General features: G+C 43.7%; 1 protein-coding gene across 3 annotated transcripts in view; it reads right to left on the minus strand.

Annotated features, from left to right (window-relative positions):
• The window catches only part of HDX (highly divergent homeobox), a 200913-nt gene that overhangs the window by 165404 nt on the left and 11495 nt on the right, over positions 1-24014 (minus strand). For all 3 annotated transcript variants that reach the window (XM_029606566.1, XM_029606567.1, XM_029606568.1), the window contains exons 4-5: positions 18574-18720; positions 3567-4682 (exon numbers count right to left, since the gene is read on the minus strand). In XM_029606566.1, coding sequence (XP_029462426.1) covers positions 3567-4682; positions 18574-18720 — 1263 coding nt within the window. The remainder of the gene's footprint in view (positions 1-3566; positions 4683-18573; positions 18721-24014) is intronic.

The following is a 24014-nucleotide window of genomic DNA, read 5'->3' on the forward strand; positions in this document are numbered from 1 at the left end:
ATCCTAATCACCACAATTCAATACCCAACTCCACCTCCACCTCTGCTTCTCTTTAATGAACCAGGCAGAGCAGCAAAAATCAGCAGCTCCGGCATTCTGCTTAATCAAGTAAATACTGTTACAATATGAGGTGCAAATATCTCGCTCAACACAATCCACACATTAGAAAATGTTTTCTAGCTTAGCACTGCCCGGTGAACTTTTGAAATGTGATAGTGAAGACGACATTCTTGCTTCAGCCAACCTAAAGGTTTAGGCACTAATGAAGTGTGATTTTATCCTGCCATGAGAAAACCGTATGAACTGACTTGGGAACACTGACAGCAAACCTGCTTAGCCTTTGAGAAGCAAGCAGCTTTTAAAGCCATAGGTACAGATTTATTGTATTCCTATTTCTCTTGCATTACAAGACTATTTTATTAAAAAAAGAAAGAAAAAATTTTCAATAAGGGGTGATTTTCAAGTTACTTCCGAAAATTAAATTTAAATTTTCTCTTTATATTCTACAATTCAGCCACTTCAAAAGTGGATTACATTCTAGAACTGTAGAAATGTCCCTGTCCCCAGAAGGCCAACAATCTAAGGCCTGATTTACTAAGCATTTTCCCCACAGAGAAAGAGACAAAGGCCTTAGTAAATCAGGCCCTAACTTTGCACCTCAGGCAATGAGACATGAAGCGGCTTGCTCAAAAGGTCACGAGGAGTATTAGAGGGATTTGAACCCTAGCTTCTCTGGTTCACAGCCTGCTGGCTCTAACCACTAAGCTACTCCTCCAGAAAAATTAAAAAAAAATAAAAAAAATTGTTGATGTTATATAATTTTGAAATTGTCCCGATTGAAACTAACATTTACAAGATTTGATGAACATTTAACTGAAAAGGGTGTCTCTTCCACAATAAAGCAGAAACAAAGATTGTATCTTCAAGTACAACATGAGGGTGGAGGGGAAAGGGAGTAAACTTATTCCAGCAAAATGTGCCTCTTGCTATTTTCCGTTAGGTGAGACAAATATTTGGTTATAAATATTTTTAGCACCCAGTGGGGTTTGCCAAAAAAGGAGCCATTAAGCCGAGAAGTATTTCACTCAGAAAGAGGCTGACCTCAAGAGTGCATGCACAGCTTGGGTGTTAACAAGCAAATACATACAGACATCTGCTCTGAAAAATGATCCCGGCTTTTACATACAGATTTTACAGGGAGGATTTTTAGAAGGATTTACATACATAAACCCCGGTTTCGGAGTGTAAAGCAGCTTTTGACAATTATTTGGGGGTTGTGCGGGGAAGAGTGCACATCTACTTTTCCCTGAACTGGCAGGAGGCATTTCGGGGAGGGGGAACGACACAGAGGAGGAGAAAGCATTTGCGTGTGGTTTGATTTTCAAAAGTATGCACAACTCCCTGCGCATCTGCATGTACAGGGAACAACCCTCAAAGCGGATAAATCCACTTTGAAAATTCAGGCTGAAGCCTGCGGGTAGAAAGCATTGGCAAAATATATGCGGGCTGCTGAAAATTACCCACAATAAAATTTAAAAAAAAAGTATGCATGCAAATCCTAACCCTGCCCACACACCATCCCCTCCTGACGCACGACTCACCTCGGCGCTTACAGGTGCACTCTCACAGCGTGTGCGAGGTTAATTTTACGGGCATTATCATCAGCTGCATATTTCAAAGGGCCATTTCTGACCCGCAGAAGACCTTTTGAAAGTTACCCTCGTTATGTCTACCTTGTGAACATTAAAAACCCCCATTTATTTATTTATTTATTTTAAGTTTTTCTATACCGGCATTCGCGATGAGTATCGCATCATGACAAGCAGGACGAGTATCGCACCATGACAAGTATCGCACCATGACAAGCAGGACGATTTTAATCCCAGTGATATGGATTTATTCCAACTCTGCTCAGATAATCTGGAATGGTGAAACTCTACATAGTAAATGATGGCAGAAAGAGAGACCATCCAACCCATCCAGTCTGTCCAGTTATGCTGCTTACATTGCTAAGGATACTTCTCAGCTGCCGGTCAGATTTCTCCTTATCCAGGACGCCACCATCTTAGGTAGACGACCATGCAAGATCCCCACAATCTCTTCCAGCACCCACCCTCCCTGTGCCTAACCACAAGGCTCTGTAATAAAATAGCCAGCAACACTTAGCATGCCTTGCACCAAAACAAGTGGTCTCCCAGGGCCCCCTGCATAGCCTGCCACACAGACCTGGCTACGTGAGCGCCTACATTTCTACTAGGTCTTCCAGTTATTAAAGAACATGCAAGCTTTCCAGACAGTCCCAGCCGCCAGCCAGAAGTCCTAACGGTAACCCAGGCATCCAACATGTCATTAACTTTTTTGCTGTACATTCTGGCATCCCCAACAACTGTTGCTGTATCAAGCGAGTACAGCACTATGAACGCTTAAGTACGCATTGCTAGGCTGTGCTTTCTTCTCTTTCCAGTGTTAGCAACTAACGATGCTCTGTGTTTATCCCATGCCTTCTTGAACTCAGTTACTGTTTTAGCTTCCACAACCCAACCTAGGCGGAGATGTCATGCTTCCACTACCATGCTTCCATGAAAAAAACATGTCCTAATGTAAGTCCACTTAGAGCCCCATATTATGACCCCCTTTTTTCCCAGAACATCCTTTTACTCAAAATAGGTTTCCTTCTTGTCCATTATTAATAATGCCCTTGTCTTACCTCTCCTCTAGGGTATACATGTTTAGATTTCTCATAGGGCTTCTGATGCAAGGACATCATTCTGGTCGCCTTTCTCTGGCCCATCTTAATTCTAGTTATATCCTTCTGGAGGCAAGGCCTCCAAAAGAATACAGACAGTACTCCAGATGAAGTCTCACTGAAACTGTACAACGGCATAGTTACTTTTTTTTTTAATAAATTATACTCCTCCTTATGCACCTTAGCATTCCCCTGGCTCTAGCCACCGCCTTGTTGCCCCGTCTCTCTACCTTGAAATCATCAGATATAATTACTCTGAACTATCCTTCCTGGTTAGTGGACATCAGCATCTCCCATCTTATCATGGACTTCTGTGCCCTAAATGAATAATGCCGTATTTGTACTGAAACATTACCTGAATCTAGAAGATTTAGAGATGTTCTTTGTGCGACTGGCATTATGTGGATAAATGTAGCTGGTTAGAAATGAAAATACGCACTAATCAACTAACGCCTTTGGTCCAGGTCCTGTAAAACGTGTGTGTCTTGCACATTTAGACAGACAACTTTCGTCAACTTTGGGCAGGAGGGGGGTTAGAATTTTTAATCTGCTGCTAGATTTGAACAGCTAAACTACTGTAGTTAGCCAGTTAAATCTTTTGAAAGCCCATCCTTTAATGAACTATGTCCCAATATCTATGGAATAAATGCTCAATACATCTGCCTCTGGGACGAGATATGGATCCCCTTGGTCTTTGTCTGAATTCTGCAAGAAAGAAAAACAAACACAAAAATAGCAACACCTAGGAAATCCGAGGATCTGACTTCCTCTTCTACCCTCCCTTGCCTAAAATACAACTGCAACTCAATCAACAGATTACCTGGTAATTGTTTTGGTTCTGAGACAGCCTCAGTTGATTTGATGCTGCAAAATGAGAAGAGAAGTTACTTCTTGATGGATTAGCACTGCTATACAATGTACTTGTGGTGGTATGTAATGAGGTACTTGGCGACAAGCGATAGTCTCGGTTATGATATGGTACATTGTCAGGCAAGTCCCTGGAGTTCGCCAGCTGTGAATTACAGCTGACCGTTCTTGCTGATACAGGTGAAGCTGAGCTTTGGCTCTCCGCTCGAGGCGAGCTGTTGCTCTCACAATACTTTAAGTAATTTTGTACTTGTGCTCCCATGGAGGCCAGCTCTTCCTCCCTGGTGTATTCGTCCACATCGCCCGTCTCCATCGCAATGGAAAAGCAACTAGCGTCTGCTGCACGGGGCTTCTGGACTGCACCTCCTACCACAATCCTTGGCTTCTGGTCGGCAACTGCCAATGAGAAAACTTCCCGGATTTCCAGATTCTGGGCGCCACAGGAAGGGTTCCTAACAGCCCCTCTTTGCCCAGCAGAAGCATGCGATACAAGGCTAGCACTTAAGTGCTCAGGTCTGTATGACCTTTGAACTCCAGATGATTCTGTTTTATACTGCCGGGACCATGCGACTGTCTTTTGAGGTACTATCATTTCCGTGCTGTGGCCTGAAGAGCTGCCGTAGCTTTTCTTGGCATACACAGAGTTTGCAGGGCTCGACTGCCAAGACAAAACAACAGTTTTTTCACCTAGTGGCAGAGAGGAATTTTTGGAAACGGGGACATGTCTCTGCACGGAGGCCAGCTGCTGCTGCTGAAGCTCCATGTCCGTTTTGCCAACCAGCCTCTGGACGGAGTTTTTGTGCACGTCGGCCATTGGACCGGTCGACTGTTTACCACCAGATCCCTGCCAGCTGGAAGAACTGGTTGGGCTATATACACCGGTCACCACCACCTGGCCGCTGGAAGTCTGAGGAGGCTGCTGACTTTGAAAGCGGGCAATATTTGGCACATTCCTAATTGCTACTTCCGGAGGCACGGTGGGAGAGTTAGACAGCCTCCCCTGCGAAACTGCTCCAGAATTCAGTGTGCTCCTGCTGGTCATTTTTCTTCTCTTATTGCCGACCCAGGTCTGTAAAGAAAAACACATCAGTGAGCAAACCACATGTTCCTGATAGCAATAATAAATGAAACTGTATTCTAGATAGCACTGAAGGCTCAAGGCATGAGATCCAATATCTATGCAATGACCTTCAGATCCTGGTGCTAGAATAGGACAACTTTATCTAAATTGAGAGAAGATTTAGTAGCAATATCAGATTGGCTGGTGGACAGTAAAATTATGTTGAACTCCTATAAATCAGAAGTTTTGCTATTGGGAAGCCAGGAGATGGAACCCACCAGGAAAATGCCCCACCAGGAAAATTAGAAGCCGACCCATCTCCTTTGATTGAATACATAACTAAACACATCAACTATGACTCCCCTGCACTAATTATAGGAGACTTTAACTTACATGTAGACCTGAACAAACGTTCCAATAACTGCGAATCCTTCCTATCCGCACTCAAACACTTGGGTTTCAATCAGATCATTGATAACCCAACTCACAAAGCAGGCCATACATTGGATTTGATGTTCGTGAACGAAGGCATCTCTCTCTCATCCCGTCCAACCTGTACACCAGTACCCTGGTCGGACCACCTAATCATCTCAACAGTCCTTAAGACAGCTATGTCATTGCCCCTTCCATTCCCCAAAACTACGATCCGGTTCAGGAAACCCTGCTCCACCGAAATCATATCCAATCATTTCGATAAGGAACTACCACAGCTCGACCTCTCTGATGTGAACTCAGCCATCACGTCTTGGCACGCGATTATCAACAAAATCGCAGACCAAACCTGCCCACTAACTACCAAGGTGCTTCACAAAGCCCAGGACAACAGAAAACCTTGGTTCACCCCGGAACTGAAGTCCATCAAATCAGAGCTCAGAAACAAAGAACACATCTGGCGCAGAAATCCCTCAACTACAACACTAGCAAGCTACAAGGGCACACTCAACAAATACAGGAACACTATCCTCAAAACAAAGAGAGACTTTTTCGCTAAAAAAATTCACCACTTTATCTTTGACTCTAAAGCTCTTTTCTCATACGTCTCCGCCCTCACCAAACCCTCTCCTCCTTCAATTCCAGACGATCAAGCTCTCTCCAAAGCCTCAGAACTCACCACCTTCTTCGAGAAAAAAATCATAAATCTCACCAAACACTTCTCCACCCCCATACCACTTACTCCAACTTCGCAAACCACAAGATCACATCAGAACTATAGTCTAGAATCCTTCGAGACTACTTCTTCTCTTGAAGTTATGAATATCCTAAAGAAACTCAAACCCTCCTCTCACCCACTAGACACCATCCCATCAAACCTTCTCATCTCAATTCCAAACACCATAGCGAAACCCATCGCCGAAATCATCAACTGCTCACTAACTCAAGGTCAAGTGCCCGACTCTCTCAAGCAAGCCATACTGAAACCTCTACTAAAAAAATCTAATTTGTCAACAGATGATCCATCCAACTTCCGTCCTATAGCCAACTTACCCTTCATCGCCAAGATCATCAAAAAAATAGTAAATAAACAACTCACAGATTACCTGGAAGATAATACTATACTGGCTCCGTCACAATACGGATTTCGTAAATCCCGAAACACAGAATCCCTTCTGATTTCATTCATGGATTCCGTTCTACTGAGCTCAGAAAAAAGACAACCACACCTACTTATTCTCCTCGACCTGTCGGCAGCTTTCGACATGGTTAACCATTCAATCCTTTTCAACCAATTAGCTGAGATTGGCATCTCAGGCACAGCCCTAGACTGGTTCCGCTCTTTCCTCAGCAATAGATCATTTAAGGTAAAAATCAATAACAAAGAATCACAATCTATCAGTTCAAACCTGGGAGTCCCTCAAGGCTCTTCCCTCTCCCCTATTTAACATTTATCTGCTACCGCTCTGCCTCCTCCTTTCTAAGCTGAAAATCAAACACTTTATTTACGCGGACGACGTCCAAATTCTCATCCCTATTAAGAAATCCCTTCAAAATTCATTAATCTTCTGGGAGAATTGCTTTCTTGAAATCAGCGCCCTCCTCACCAAACTCAATCTAGTAATCAACAAAGACAAGACAGAATACCTCATCATCTCTCAGGAAGATAACCTTTTATCTAGAGATACAGCCTCACCCATAAATGGTCAACAACAAATAGTCTTTAACTCTCCCCCCAACCCCACATCAACTTTATCGAACAACCTCAAAAACTCAACCTTCGTAAGAGACCTAGGAGTGCTCATTGATAATCAGATCAACATGAAAAAATTTATAAACAACACGACAAAAGAATGCTACTTCAAACTACAAGTTCTGAAAAAGCTAAAACCACTACTGCATTTTCAAGACTTCCGCCTGGTTCTACAATCAATCATCCTTACAAAAATTGATTACAGTAACTCTCTACTAATTGGTCTTCCAGCTACCACCATTAGGCCTCTACAGATACTACAGAACTCTGCGGCCAGGATCTTGACCAACTCTAAAAAAAGAGACCACATCACACCTATCCTATACATTCTCCATTGGCTACCGATCAAACATAGAATTCTATACAAAATTCTAACCATCATGCATAAATCTTTACACAACTCACCCCCATGGATATCACATTTCAGCTACGCACCCACAAATCCAAGAGACCGATCAGGAAAGCTTACCAAGGCACCCTATTCGTCCCTCAAGTCAAATCCTCGCGAAGTAACAGGGCACTATCCACTGCAGGTCCTACCCTCTGGAACACCCTCCCACCAGAACTCAGACTAGACTCCTGCCAGATCCCGTTCAAGAAAAAACTGAAAACATGGCTATTTAGTCAGGCATTTCCTTGAAGACCCAATATATACTATCCAAGACATCTTTAATTGATTCTATTTGTTATAAATTCACCCTATATCCTTCCCTATTTTACACCTTCTTTCTTTTGCCTCTCCTCCCTATCCCCTTCTTCGTGTAAACCCAGTCAATTTTTTCCCCTGGTTTTTCGTTTTATCATTTAAGGCACATTTAATCAAATTCGCTATAAGAATTGTCACTAATGGTTTCTAAAGGTTTAAATGTTTAATTTGTTACTAGTATTCTATGTAATGCTCGCAAGCACTATTATATTGTTCCATGTTCTTTGTTCCATGTAATGCTACTTGGCAAGTTGAATTGTTTTACTGTAAACCGGTTTGATTTGCATCCAATGCAAGAAGATCGGTATATAAAAAACCAAAAATAAATAAATAAATAAATAAACAAACCCCAGTTATTTCTATTATAGAATCAAATTTAGTACAGGTGCCAGAAATGCTTTTTGTAAAATTATGGTTAATAAAAAAGTTACTTTGTCCATTTTCAGACTGTCATAACTAGACTACTGTAACAGCCCATGTGTGGGCCAAAAATGCACCAAATGACTAAAAACTAAAATCTCTAAACTGGTTAAACGTTTAAGTCCGGATCAAATATAAAATTACTGACTCTAATTTTGTGGGTATTGAGGAGTAACGAGTCTCCTTAGCTTTAGAAGTTGACATGCCAAACCCCAAAAGCTAATTACACTCAAATCCAGGGGAATTATTAGCTTATCCCTTTTTTTCATGAGATGCGCAAGGTCTGGTTGTGCAATAGAACCTTCTCCGTAGTTGTCCCCTCTCTGTGGAATAAAGAAGAGTTGCTTACCTGTAACAGGTGTTCTCCGAGGACAGCAGGATGTTAGTCATCACACAAGGGTGACATCAGATGGAGACCCGACACAGAAAACTTATGTCAAAGTTATAGGGCCCAGCATGCCCTATATCACATGTCCACACAAAGTCCCTCTTCAGTCTTATAGCATAGAATAATATAAAAGGAAAATTAGGAGAAACCCAACACCGTGGGGTGACGGGTGGGTTTAGTGAGGACTAAAATCCTGCTATCCTCTGAGAACACCTATTACAGGTAAGCAACTCTGCTTTCTCCGAGGACAAGCAGGATGATAGTCCTCATACATGGGTGAATCCCTAGCTAAAGGCTGCTCCCCAACATAAAAAGGGGACCAACAGACATCCAAATCACATGCCAACAGGCACAAGAACAGTGCTGTTGAAAACAGATTGGGGGGGGGGGGGGAAGACAGCCTGAACTCAAACAACGGGCCCTAGGCAGGGAGAGCTGTGTTCTACACCTCAGATTCCGAAGGACTGGCTAAAACTACCTTTGCGTTGGCCATCGCTATCCAGACAATAATGAAATGTGAATGTGGGCGAGAACTCCATGTCAGAGCCTTGCAGATCTCCTCCACAGGAACTGCTCACCAGTGGGCCACATCGCTGCCATGGCTCGGACAGAATGAGCCTCAACATGACCCCCAAGATGAAGTACCACCTGGGCATAACAGAAGGAGATACAATCTGCTAACCAATTTGATAGTGTCAGTTTGTCAACGGCAATGCCCAACCTATTTCTATCAAAAGAAACAAAAAGTTGGATGGAGCTAAGGCTTCACTTGCAGTCCAAACTGTGCAGGGCTCGTTCACCTTCATGTGACTGGGGCCTGGGAAAGAATGTTGGCAGGACAATGAACTGGTTAAAATGTAAGTCTGGTCACCACCTTAGGCAGGATCTTAGGGTGCGAACGCAAGACCACTATCATGATAAAACTTAGTGTAAGGTGGATAAGTCACTAAGGCCTGGAGCTCGCTGATCCTGCAGGTTGAGGTGACTGCCTCCAAAAATAAGACTTTCCAGGTCAGGTACTTCCAGTCACACTTGTGCAGCACCACACTGAAGTCCCAAGACACAGCAAGAGGCCTTAAGGGACTCTTCAACTGAAGCAGGCCCTGCATAAAATGTACATCTATAGGCTGTACAGAGATGGCGTACTATCTACACCATGGTGGTATATTCTTTTTGCACTCAGATGAACTCTAATGGAGATGGTTTTCAAGCCAGCCTCAGATAGGTGTAGAAGGTAATCAAGCAGTTTTTGTGTGGGGCAAGAGAACGGATCTAGAATCTTCTGCTCACACCACATGGAAAACCTTCTGCACGTCAGTCCATAGGACTTTCTAATGGAAGCTTTCTATAAGCCACCAGGACCAGAGACACAGGTTGCAGGACTAACCTCTCAACATCCAGGCTGTGAGCAACAGGGCTCAGAAATTTGGATGTCACAACCTGCCTCGAACTTGCGTATTGAGATCTGGGGAAGTCTCCAGACAAAATGGTCTCCGAATGGACAACTCCCGTAGATGTGGAAATCAAACCTGTCTCGGCCAATAAGGGGTTATGAGGATCATAGTCCCCTTGTCCTCGGGAAGCTTCAAAAGAGAGTCTTTGCCACTAAGGAAATCAGAGGTTACACATATAAAAGACTCTTGCCCCAATGTCAAACAAGGGTAGCCAGGGCTGGCTTGCCATCTGACCTCTACAGGGAGCAGAACTGAGGCACCTTTCTGTTGCAAGGGGATGTGAAGAGATCCAAGTCTCCCCCAGAGGTGGAATATCAGATTCACAACTCCCTGGTCTAGGGACCACTCATGGGGTCTGAAGGCATAATTCAGTCTGTCCGCTACCACATTCTCCATCCCAGTCAGGTACATGGCCCTGAACCCCATCCCGTGGGACAGGGCCATTGACCAGATCTGGACTGCTTCCTGACACAGGAGGCACAATCCCGCACCTCCCTGGTGACATACATCACCACAACTTGGTTGTCATTTTGATCGGCTGTCCAACAAAGTTGGACAGCCGATCTCTGAAAGCCCATAGCGTGTACCTGATCATCTGACGCTCCAGGAAGTTGATTTGACAACAGCTCTCCTGAACAGACAAGAGACCATGGGTGCTGAGCCCATCTACATGAACTTTCCAGCCCAGGGTGGACATATCCATGGTTAGGACAATTTGGATAGGAGGACTTTGAAAAGGGATCCAAGTTCCAGATTTGAAAGTACCCACCACCAGGACAGAGTGTCCCGGAGGGTCGAAGTGACTCCGATGCAATCCTGGAGGTTCTGTATGGCCTAGCGACACTACAACCTCAAGGTTCATTGGGCTCTGCGCACATGTAAACATACCAAGGGAGTGGCATGGACGGTTGAGGGCCATATGGCCCAACAGTCTCAACATTTGCTAGGCTGACACGTGCTGGCTCTGCCAGGCTGACACCTGCTGGTCTGAGCCATGTCTAGCAGGACTCCTTTGAAGTCCAAGTAAGGTGATGGGCTGAGATTGGACTTTAGCTGATGACGAACCTTAGTGACTCAACACCTGGATGGTCAAGTGCATAGACCTGATGGCCCCTTGACCAGCCAATCGTCCAGATAATGGAAAACATGCACCCCATCCTGTGGAGGTGCACTGCCACAACAGCCAGGCATTTTGTGAAGACTCATGGGGCAGACGCTAGCCCGAATGGCAACACCCAATACTGGAAGAGCTGTTTTCCCACCATGAATTGGAGATACTCCCAATGACTGAGAAAGATCTTGATTAGAGTGTGTGTGTCCTAAAGACTGAGGGAATTTAGCCAGTCCCCTTTTTGAAAAAGAGGGATCAAGGTTCCCAGGGAAACCATCCTGAACTTTTCTTTTTTGACAAATCTCTTCAAGGCCCTTAGGTCTAGGATGGAACAGAGTCCTCCTGTTTTCTTTGGAATCAAGAAGTACCTGGAATAAAATCCCTGCCTTCTTTGCCTTGCTGTTTAGGACTGTAGAGGGACCCGCGTGGACATGTGATGTAGGGCATGCTGGATATGTCCATGTGCCAAGTCAAAGTTCTAGAAACTTTGACATAAGTTTTCAGTGTTGGGGCTCCATATGATGATGTCACTCATGTGTGAGGTCTACCATCCTGCTTGTCCTTGGAGAAAGTTACCTGTAGAGCTTAGGTTGAAACAGAGTTTTCATGTTCCATAAAAAAGGTTGAAGCCTGGATCCTTCCCTGGTAGAAGGCTTAGTGGAAGCCTGGGTATGATAGTTTTTGACTTGGATTATAGTAATGAGGATTGGGTCATGTTCAGAAAGGGTGATTTATGTTATCTTGAAACTTGATGTTTGTGGGTTCTGGGGCTATTATGGGCTGGTCTAACTGTGATGGGTTGATTTTACTCTTTCATAATTTATTTTATGATTTAATTTTTATGCTGTGTTCATAAATTTAGGTAACCTTTTTGGCTGGGATTATGGCATCAATTTTTTTTTTAAATAAAGTACACCATTGGAAAACTAGCACCACACCAGTAATGAAAATCAAGCAAAGTGCTAGTTTCCCCAATGATGCGATGCGATTAGAGCTTTAAAGCATAAAATCAGATGCAGTTTTTTTGTGCAATTTGGGAAGCTGTAGAAATATGTAACTGGGGTTATTTAATGTCTTATAGAATGTCTTGTGAGTATATTCTTCATTATAATTTTGCTGGTCTTTGCCATGCACATCCTGGTTATGTCTGCATAATTGTTCATTTCGTTTGTTATGTGACTGAGCTGCATTTTTTAATTCAGTAAAAATATGGAACACAAAACACCAGTATGGACACTTAGGTCCTCAAGATTTTGAGGTAATTACAACTCCATCATGAATTGGTGTGGGGAGGGGGAGTGGCTGTAGAAAAACGCAGTCCCCTAATCATTTAACTATAAGGCTGATTTGCTACCACATTAACAATGCACTTTAGTAAATAGCCCCCCCCCCCCCCCGCATTTTCTTTAATGTAAACTGCATTTAAAAAAAAAAAAAAAGCCATTAATGCACGCTAATAGGGCCAGATTTTCTGGGGGATTTACGTGCATGGGGGGTTACGCGCGCCGGGCCTATTTTATAAAGGCCCACGAAGCGCGTAAAGCCCCGGGACGCATCTAAGTCCCAGGGCTTTACTAAAAGGGCGGGGACGTGGCCCGAGGGCACTGTGTCGGAGGATCTTGTGTCGGCAGGCTGCCAGCAGGTGCAAAAGGTATAACAAAAATTTGGGGGGGTGGGGAAGGTTAGTTAAGGGGGAAAGGAACGGGAAAAGCCTGCGGGCATCGGCGCATGCAAGGTGCACTAGTGTGCACCCCCTTGCGCGCACCAACCCCCGATTTTATAACATGCACACGCATGTTATAAAATCGGGCGCACATGTACGCCCGCGCGTATGTCTGAAAATCTACCCCATAGTGCGATAGAGGCCATGTTTAGCACAGCTTAGTAAATCAGTCCCTAATCAATAACTTTAGCGGCATTATGGAGATATTCTTACAACAACAGACTATAGGGATGTCCCAGCTCAGCTTTACTTGGTTGACGTAACAACTTGCTTAAGCTGTGGCGTGACTCCAGCTTATGAGATAAGCTGTATCTGCAATGTTTCTGTATGTAAAAAAAAACAGCAAGATGCTTTTTACCTCTGATCAGAGAGCAAACTAACAGGCCGGTGGAGCGCACTGTTAGCCAGCATTTGGACGCGCGTTTGACACGCGAGCTTTACCCCTTATTCAGTAAGGGGTAATAGCGGGTCGAAAATGCGCGTTCAACCCCCCCGAAACTAATAGCGCCCGCAACATGGAAATGCATGTTGATGGCCCTATTAGGTATTCCCGCGCGATTCAGAAAGCAAAATGTGCAGCCAAGCGGCACATTTTACTTTCAGAAATTAGCGCCTACCCAAAGGCTGGCGTTAATTTCTGCCAGCGCCGGGGAAGTGCACAGAAAAGCAGTAAAAACTGCTTTTCTGTGCACTGGTGATATTAAGTCGGAGGCCCCAAAAGTAAAAAAAAAAAAAAATTAAAAAAATTGGCCCATGGCCCGCGGGTCGGAAGACGGACGCTCAATTTTGTCGGCGTCCATTTTCCGAACCCGTGCCTGTCAGCAGGTTTGAGAACAGACGCCGGAAAAATTGAGCGTTGGCTGTCAAACCCGCTGACAGCCTCCGCTCCTGTCAAAAAGGAGGTGCTAGGGACGTGGGCCCTAATTTGCATAGGCCACCCTCCTGAATCGCGCGCCTAAGAAAGTGGTCTGTGCGCGCACCGGGAGAGCGGGCGCTCGCCTGCTCTCCCGCACGTTTTTCTGAATCGGCCTGTAACTGGGGAGGAAGAAGGGAGAAAGGAAAAAAAAAAGCAGAAAACATTAAATAGCCACCAGAAACATTGCTAGTACGAATGGACACATTACATACTTATAAGTGGACCAACAGCAGTGCAATTCACACATGTGAATTATTGGGAAGGCCAGATGTGCTCACATGCTAAATTCTTTGTCTGAGAATCTCCTATTCTGTATCAATGAGAAAAAAAGCTTTGTAGATCAGATCCTTAATATCACACGCGGCTTCTTTTGGAAGCAGAGCTTTCACTTACTTTCCTGCCCTCTACCCTCCTTGATAAAACTTTCACTTTTTTTTTTTGCACACTTTAGTACAATAGAGGAATTCTGGCTACAAGCAGTCACGTTATGTTTAATTCTGTTTACTAAGAATTTGAACAATAGAACAAACAGTAGCCAGGGTGTGTGTATTCTGCGACACCCCGACAATTGTATATAAGACTTCTATCCCATTTCTTTTTCTCATACCCAGCTTTTCTCTTTTCCAATTGTGTTTTTATAAAGTTCATTCTATTTATTTATAGACTTATAAATTCAGTGAGATAACAATTTGCTTTGTACCACTATATTATTTTTCCCTTTCATTGTTCCACTGTTCTCTCCCCTCCCCCCCCCAGTTAACAAGTTTATTGTAAAGCACTATTGCATATGTTCGTTAACAAGTTTATTGTAAAGTTTATTGTAAAGCACTGTTGCACATGTTCGTTCTATTTGGCACAGCTGCAATGTTTCTGTTAATTGTGAACCAATGTGAGGTTACTAAACAAATGTCGATAAATAAATAAATGTACAACCAATTCACGTACGCAAAGCAATCGCGTTAATATCAATATTCTGTGCCTACAAACACGCCAACATGTAAAGTATTTGCAATCCAGTAGATTTTGAAACAAAGCTATAGTCTACATTTACATTTTTTCCACGATAAAAGGACATGCACATGCAATTCCAGCGGGGCATGCTGTCGCACTGACAGATCTCAAATTTTGCAGAGCAGACAGCACAGAACTTTGGCAAATGCACACAACATGAAACTATCAGGCCTACCATTTTGGTAGCCTTCCTCTGGCTACATCTCTCTGGAGATGTAGCCTCTTAAAAACCCTCTTATATTCTGCACAGATCCACACAGTTGTCCAAGGTGGATAACAGAATACACATTCATAAGATACTACACAGACAAAAACGTATTCATAAAACAATAAGCATAATAAAACAAAGCCAGAAAAAAATATCTAAAACAAATCACTAAAAGCCTCCCTATAATACACAGCTTTTAGATTCTTTCTAAAATTTTTGTAAACTGGCTGGTAAAACATGCCACAGCACTGATGCAGCATATGAAATGGCCCTCAGACAAGTCTGTTGCAACTACTTACATAGCAGGAATAGACAACCTTAACTTACAAACAGGGTCATGTGCCGTAATTATATTAGGCAAGGAGCTAGACTCATCCAAGTACAGTAATTTGTGAACTATAACAAGAGTTTTAAACTTGGCTCGCCAATTAAATCAGCAGCCAGTGCAAGTCACACAATGTAGATGAAATATGCTCTTTTAGCTTCTTACCCATAATAATCCTTGCTGCGGCATGCTGAATTAGATTCAGGACCCGGATTAAGTTATGTGGCAACCCTTGATAAAGATTATTGCGATTGTCTACGTGACCAAAAGCTATGGCCTGCATAATCAATATAAATAATGCTTGAGGATGCATAACCTTCAACAGACGAAGCAGTTTAAGCTTATAAAAGCCAACTTTAGAAACTTGCTTGATTTAAAAGAAAGTCAGGAATCTAAGATCACCCCTAGATTACAAACCTTGGAGGAAATTTGCAGCATAACTCCATCATACTGTAGATGGGTCACACCTCTTGAGACAATGTCCTACCAATCCGTAAGAGTGGATTTTTGCAGATTCAAGAGGGAGGAGGAATAGCCTAGTGCAGGGGTCAGGAACCTTTTTGGCTGAGAGAGCCATAAACGCCACATATTTTAAAATGTAATTCCATGAGAGCCATACAATATTTTTAAAACTAAATACAAGTAAATGTGTGCATTTTATGTAAGATCACACTTTTAAAGTACAATAAGTCTCTGAAAATATTACACCAGGCCTTAAGACACCAATACATCTCCTATTAGGAAAACGGACCAAGTCAGGCTGCTATAGAGTCCTACACAGAAACTACACGCCAGCAGAAAACCTCACCTGAATCACGTGCTGTCCCTCGCCTAACATAGAATAAAGAGACCAAAACGCATAACAAGAAGCATGCAGAAAAAACTGAATTGGAAACTGCAACAAGCCAGAGTCTCTGTATGCAGTGTAACAAAGGAAAAAAGAAACATCACCCATCCTTATAAAACAAATCAAGAAATATAAAATCATCAGCAGTAAAACTGTACTAACAAAAAGAACATATTTCGAAACAGCTGATGAGTGGGGGGGGGAGGGGCGGGAAGAAGAGACCACACTAGCGTGGTCTCTGCTTCCCGCGCACGCACCCGATGCTCACCACTTCCTCTTCCGGGCCGCGGGGGGGGGGGGGGGGTGGCGGAAAGAAGAGAGCACGCCGGTGCCGCTGACTCCAACTGTCCTGCCGCGTTCCGCTGCAACTGCACAGATTGTTCTGCAAATCGGGTCTCGCGGGTGACTTGCACAAAGCCATTACTACCTTTTTTTCTTCTGCTTATACCTCTCCTTACGTAGTGCCTTGCCTTGCCATACTGTGTGTCACAGGGTTCCTGATCTTTTCCCTGTTTAATTGCCATCTATGCCATTCTCCCCACCCTATCTAGTACTGTTCCCCTAGTACAGCGTTTCCCAATTCGGTCCAAGACACCCCCCCCCACAAGAGATCTGACTTTCAGGACATCTACAATGAATGTGCCCGAGATACATCTGCGCACAGTGGGTTTCCAATGTTTACAACTATATGACAAACACATTTCATTGCGGGTCTCCTGAACAATAGCTGTGCCTCCAGGGCGAGTCTGGAAATCAGTCTCCTTGAGTGGTAAATCTTAGCCAACACATTCCCGAAGATGATTAATGCTTTCTTAAGTCTCTCCTCATGATTTCCACTCCCTGCCAACTCTGTTGCAGATCTGAAGTGCCTGTACAATGACGACATTCTGCTTCTCTCCTTATCCCTCTGTGGTATCACTTATGAAGACCGTGAACAGAAGCAGTCCCATGACCGAGCTCCGGGGTGTGACCCTGGTCACCCTCCTCTCCTCAGCGTGAACACCACTTCCCACCACCTTCTGTTGCTTACCAGACAGCCCTGATTTAGTACCTCAGTTCTCCAGCTTCTCTATGGGTCTGCTGTGTGGTTACATCATCAGCCCAGGCGACCACATCCGGTGTCCATGTTATCTATAATCCCTTAGCTATCCAATCGGATTTATCTGACATGAAATTCTAGTAAATTCACGCCGCTTCAGATCGTGTAAAATAGCTGCCACATTCAAATTATTCCCCAGTCTTTTTTCTTCAACAACTTGTCTATTAACTCCCCATCTGTCCATCACCAGGCCCCCTGTAATCTACTCCTGTCGCCAGTAAAACGACCGGATACTTTGGCCTCTCTCGACTCCTTTAGCAACCCGGCACATATCCTGTCTGGGCCCCACCTCCTTGTCCACGTTCAGTTTTTCCTGTTCCATGCAAACTCTCTCTCTTCCGTAAATGGTCCCCTACGCTTCCATTTGTATTCCTGGAGCTCATCTTTAGACTATTCCATCTTTCTGGGACTAGAGCTTGCATGCTTGCAGGTGTGGACCCAACACTTTCAAATGCATCACCGGAACAGCTAAGGGCAGAGACACGTATTGCTAAGCTTAGGAAGCAGGTAAAGGCTCTGCCTTTTAGACAGGCATTTGGGTCAAAATGATGAACTGGGCAATTGCTATAAGCTGGCTGCTGAGTAAGGACCAGAAGTGTCCTTTTAGTATCTAACACTTCTAAGGAAAGATATAGTAGGTACGTGTGAGTAAGGGATCCAGCACAGAGCTCAATCTTTAAAAACACCATAAAACATTGCAATGTGTAATATGTGCACTCTTTGGGGATAAGTTTGTATTATGACTGTATTCATGGACCCTGCTAGATAGTATGGGTAATAAATGTTTTAAATAAATAAAATACATGCATACGTACTGTGGCTCCCATAGCTCCAGGATGCTCAGTAGACAAGCACCTCAGGATGCCAACAGCATTAACTGCACATTACTCCTTCTCAATAAAGATCAGAGTCTGCATTTACAGCATATGGGAACATCCGATTATCCTCCCCCACTACAACTCCAAGAAATACATCACAGAAAGAAAGATTTAAAGACAAAATTCAGACTAAACTTCTGCAATACATGTGGTGCAGAAATCTATTTTCTATCCTCCATGTCACCTGTCACAAAACAACCAGAGTACATCACTGCTTGTCTTATCATTCCCAGCGTTGGTCCAGGATATATAATATACAAGCTCCACAGTACAGAGGTAACGGACGATATAGAGAAGTTACATGCACTAAGTCAGCAACTACAGTCATAATGAAAGGACATCCATAATTCCCAGGATTTGGATTATACAAACTGCGCCATACTGAAATTTGTAGAATGCAGGATCCCAATTATCACCAAACACTTCTCACTCAAACTGCAATGCTGCCAATAACATTCATACATATATGCAGTTCAATTTGGCCTCTTTAAAAATGCCCGCAAGGCCCATGGATGCCCTCACGTTCACACGGAAGAAAATCACTTTCGTCCAGTGGAGGAATTCTCTGTGAGCCAAGAGGCGTGTTTGGTTCAGGGGCAGGAGTTGGAGTGGAACGCTTCTATACTTACCCTGACTACACTGAAGTCCAGCTTAGCTTCTTGTGCACACTCTAATATGAGCTGAAAGCAATTTTTACTTTGATTTGTCATTCCATTTTCATAATAACGCTGCAATATCCTTTGTTGTTCTACAGTAAACACAGAGCGAAGATTCATCTAAAAAGAAAAATGTACATATTCGGAATGTTAATATTTACATACACACATTGCTCCAGTCGTAACTACTGAAGAAACAGGCTCCTTAGATAACAGGCTGACAAGGCACAGCAGAGTATGTTACGGTTTCTTGAAGCAACAACTTTCAAAACAAACACACACAGCACCACAGTTCAGCTACTACCCTGCAATCCCCAAAGGAGAAAATAAAAAACAGGATTAGCCTTCAAAAGCAGAACAATGTAATATATTTGTAAGCCAGGATCTACTAAGGTGTGGCCATCAGTGCCCTTCCCAGATCTTAGCAGTTGTCCCTCTCTTGCAGGCCGATACAGTACAGTGCGCTCCGACCCCTTATTCAGTAAGGGGAGGAAAATGTGCGTCCAACCCGCGGCACCTAATAGCGCCCTCAACATGCAAATGCATGCTGATGGCCCTATTAGGTATGCCCGCTCGATACAGTAAGTAAAATGTGCAGCCAAGCCGCACATTTTACTTTAAGAAATTAGCGCCTACCCAAAGGTAGGCACTAGTTTCTGCCGGCACCAGGAAAGTGCACAGAAAAGCAGTAAAAACTGCTTTTCTGTGCACCCTCCGACTTAATATCATGGCGATAATAAGTCGGAGGTCCCGAAGTGTAAAAAAAGTTAAAAAAAAGAAAAAAAATTTTTTAAATAGGCCGGCGGCTGTCAGGCCGAAAACCGGACGCTCAATTTTGCCGGCGTCCGGTTTCCGAGCCCATGGCTGTCAGCGGGCTCGAGAACCGACGCCGGGAAAATTGAGCGTCGGCTGTCAAACCTGCTGACAGCCACCGCTCCGGGCTAAAAGGAGGCGCTATGGACACGCTAGTGTCCCTAGTGCCTCCTTTTGCCTGTTTCTACCGCACCACCTAATTTGCATACTGAATCGCGTGCACTGGCGAGTGGCCGGTGCGCGCGCCGGGAGAGCAGGCGTTCGTCCACTCTCCCACGAACTTTACTGAATCAGCAAATGCAAATTCCTAGCAGTAAGACAGCATAGAGAGGTTGAGGAGGACAAGGGACGACAACACAGATGCACTGGATTCAAAAGATGGAGACAGATGCAGCAACTCTAGATCTAATCAGGACCAAAACAGGGAAAAAAAACAAACATTCACAGGAGAGAATCCTTCTTGGTGCAGGGCATATTTTAAAATGTTCTTTCCTACAATCCTAAGAGGCAGTACAGCTATACAATTTTTTTTAATTTCAGAGGAAATGGAGCATAAACATGTAGCAGGTACTACTGATCCATCTCAAGCACATGGTTGCATTCATGTTTCTGGCAGCACTAACCACAGGTCCCATAAAATGTTTTCATCTACAGAATTCAAGTTAAAATGAACCCCAAGGATAGGAGAGCTCTTTGAGCCCACATAAAAAAAAAAAGACAGTCTCTCTCTTAAGATTACATATTGTCAATAATTTCTGGACTCAAAACCAGGGCAACAAGAACACTTCAACTCAGCAAGAGGTTTTTAAATTTAATTTATTTGGCTTCTTAAAAGACAAGTGTTCCTGTGAGATGCGATATGCCCTCTATCTGTAATAACTAGCATCTCATCCAATACAGGAAGAGAACCTTCTTTTATAATTAAAACATACAGTATTGCCGAAACTTCCAGAAAGGTGTAACCGCCCACAAACACATGATGCTGTTGTCATGATAACCCAGTATGCATAGAAAATGCTTGTGAGGCCACCCTTCATTCATTTGTAAAAATCATATTATTTACTTGTCTTTCCTGAAACCACCCTTCTACCATAAAAGTTCCTTTATCACCCTGGCTTTGATGCACTGTGTTCTTCTGTTCTTCTCTTGATATTCTTTGTTGTGTAAACACATAGCCAGTCTCTAGTTTGAATAGAAGCTCTGCATGCATTCCGTTTTCTGGAGCCAGGACTTAATTATTTATTTATTTATTTATTTATTTAACAACTTTTAATATACCGACGTTCGTGAGGCACATCACGCCGGTTTACAAGTAACTCAGTTAAAGGAGGAAATTACAATGAAACAGGGGGCCGGGGGATGGGAGCAGGCCAGAAAAGGGGGGGGGGGGGGGGGGGTAAGGGAGACAGGAAGGAGAGAGGGAAAGATAGGTAGCATGAGTGAGAGTATAAAAAACAACCGTTAACATAAGAAAATAAAAGGAACTTATTTACAGAAAAAAGGAATATTTACATTAGTGACAATTAGCATAGGATTGATTATATCGGACTAAATTGAACAATTTTGTAAAATTATAGGAGGATAAAAGGGGAAGGGCGGGCAAGGAGAGGCGAAAGGGAAAGCCTTGGGAGGGGGGGAAAAGCCTAAGGAGGGGGGAAAAGAAGGCCTAAGGAGGGGGAAAAAAGGGAAAGCCTTAGGAGGGGGGGGGGGGGGAAAGGGCGGGTGGGGGTGGGGGGGATGGAGGCTGGGAATCTGAGTGGGGGGGGGGGGAGTATGTGGGAATGTATAGGTTTGGTTGGTTTCGGGGTAGATTATGTGGAAATGTTTAGGTTTGGTTGGTTTCTGGGTAGGCCTTTCTGAAAAGCCACGTTTTTATGCCTTTTTTGAAGGTGGCCAGGCAGGGTTCAAGGCGGAGAAAGGTAGGGAGAGTATTCCAGAGTGAAGGGCCCGCTATGGTAAAGGCCCTTTCTCTCGTGGAGGTGAGATGGGCGATTTTGAGGGAGGGGGTATGTAGGGTACCTGCGTGGGAGGATCTGGTAGGACGGTTGGTTATGCGGAAGTGGGGTGAGTCCTTGAGCCAGGGGTTGGGTTTGTAGAGGAGGTTATGTAGTATGGTGAGGGTTTTATACTGTATACGGAAAGAAATGGGTAACCAGTGAAGGTCCTTCAGTATGGGGGTAATGTGGTCTCTTTTTCGTGTGTTCGTTAGGATTCTTGCCATGGCGTTCTGCAGGATTTGTAGGGGTTTGATGGTCGACTCTGGAAGGCCAAGGAGGAGGGAATTGCAGTAATCCACTTTGGAAAGGATAGTGGTCTGCAATACTAGACGGAAATCTTGTGTGTGGAGTAGTGGTTTTAGCTTTTTCATGATGTGAAGCTTGTAAAAGCCTCCCTTAAGAAGGGATTTAATGTGGGCTTTGAAATCGAGGCGCTGGTCAAGTTCGATGCCAAGGTCTCTGACAGTTGGAGATGAGACGTGGGGGGAGGATGTAATATTGGGGAGGGTAAGTTCAGGTTGATTAGATATTATGAGTATCTCAGTTTTAGAAGCATTGAGGGCAAGGTGGAGGTTGGAGAGGAGAGAATTGATGGATGTAAGATAGGAGTCCCATAGTTGAAGGGTTTCATTTAGAGTATTTTGGATAGGAATGAGGATTTGAACGTCGTCGGCATATAAGAAAAAGTTCAATCCTAGGTCAGAGAGCAGGTGGCAGAGGGGCAGTATATAAATATTGAACAGAGTAGAAGAGAGTGAGGACCCCTGAGGAACTCCTTGTGTGAGGGGGATGTGAGAAGACTCAGCTTTGTCAATTTTTACTATGTATTCTCTATTGGCGAGGTATGAGGAGAACCAAGATAAGGCAGTGCCTGCGATGCCTATTTCTGCTAGTAGGGAAAGTAGGATTTGGTGATTGACTGTATCGAAGGCAGCTGAGATATCAAGGATTGCGAGGAGAAAGGATGTCCCTTGGCCCTATGAGTATGGTGTTGGTGATTGCTAGCAGGAGATTTTCTGTGTTACGCTCCTTGCGGAACCCAAATTGGGATGGATGTAAAATGTGGTGGTCCTCGAGGAAGTCTGAAATTTGGGAATTGACTACCTTCTCAAGTACTTTGGCAATCAGGGGGAGGTTGGATATAGGACGATAGTTTGCTGGGTCAGAGGGGTTGAGGGATGGTTTTTTGAGGAGGGGTTTGACGACCGCAATTTTGAGTGGGTCTGGGACCATGCCCGATGCTAACGAGCAGTTTATTATGTCAGCTAAGGATTTAGCAATAGAGGTGGGAATAGAGAGGAGGGTTTTTGTGGGGATAGTGTCTGCTATATGGGATGCTGGTTTTATCTTTTTTAGGATAGACACTATATCTGATGTGGATGTAAGGTCTAGTGATTTCAGCATTGGGCCATTGTGGATAGGGAGCAAAGGGGTATGGATAGGCGTAGGGAGGAAGCGCTTGATGATGTTTGCAATTTTATTGTGGAAATACTTTGCGAGCTCTTCACATTTTTTCCATGGGGTTGCTTTCATGGGGGGTGGGAAGGGAGGGCTTTGTGAGATCAGCAACATAGGAAAAGAAGGCACTTGAATTAAATTGATAGTCATGGATTCTAGCTGAATAGAAGTCACGTTTGGCTTTGAGGGTGGCTTGACCTTAAAGAAGAAACTGAGAATGATCCGTATGGTACAGTGAAGAGTATAGAGTCTGTAGAAATTCAATTAAAGGCAGGTTATACGGGCCCTAAGCGTAGTCAGTACCCTTTATCTAGAGAAGCACAAGAAGGAATTAAACCAGAGATTGCATCTCTTCTGAAACATGGGATAATAGAGTCTAGTGGTTCACCATTTAATACCCCTTTGTTCCCAGTTCTGAAACCTTCAGGGAAATGGAGATTAGTGCAAGATTTACGTGCACTTAATGAAATGGTAGTGGTAGAATATCCTAATGTTACGAATCCAGCTACTATTTTACAAACTGAGCCATTAGGAAAGTGGTATACTGTTTTAGATTTGGCAAATGCATATTATTGTGTGCCTCTTGCTTGGCAAAGTAGGGAGTTAACTGCTTTCCAATATGATAAGCAGAGTTATCAGTGGGCTAGATTACCGCAAGGGTATGTAGAAAGTCCGTCTATTTTTTCTAAAATTTTGTCTAAAGATCTTCAAGCAGTACGTACTCAACTACCAGTGGGTGTGTCGCTGATTCAGTACGTGGATGATTTATTACTATCAGCATCTACACGGTCTGCATGCATGATAGCAACTGAAATGCTTTTGCAGACATTAGCCAAGGCGGGATATAAAGTAAAATCAGACAAAGCACAAATCTGTCAGTTACAAGTTTCATTTCTAAGATTGAATCTAGGAATAGAGGGAAAGAGTATTGGTTGTGCACTGCATGAGCAAGTGTCAGAATTGGCAGTTCTGCAAACAGTGAAACAGTTAAGAGGTTTATTAGGTTTGTTAAACTTTTGTAGATTGTGGATTCCAGCTTTTAGTACCAAAAGTAAGTCACTGAGACGACATCTTAAAGGCAGCCCAGCTAGTGAAGATAAATTGATTTTAACTGAACAAGATTTGGAAATATTGCAGGACTTAGTG

The sequence above is a fragment of the Rhinatrema bivittatum genome, chromosome 6 (assembly GCF_901001135.1).
Source record: "Rhinatrema bivittatum chromosome 6, aRhiBiv1.1, whole genome shotgun sequence".
NCBI lineage: Eukaryota > Metazoa > Chordata > Amphibia > Gymnophiona > Rhinatrematidae > Rhinatrema > Rhinatrema bivittatum.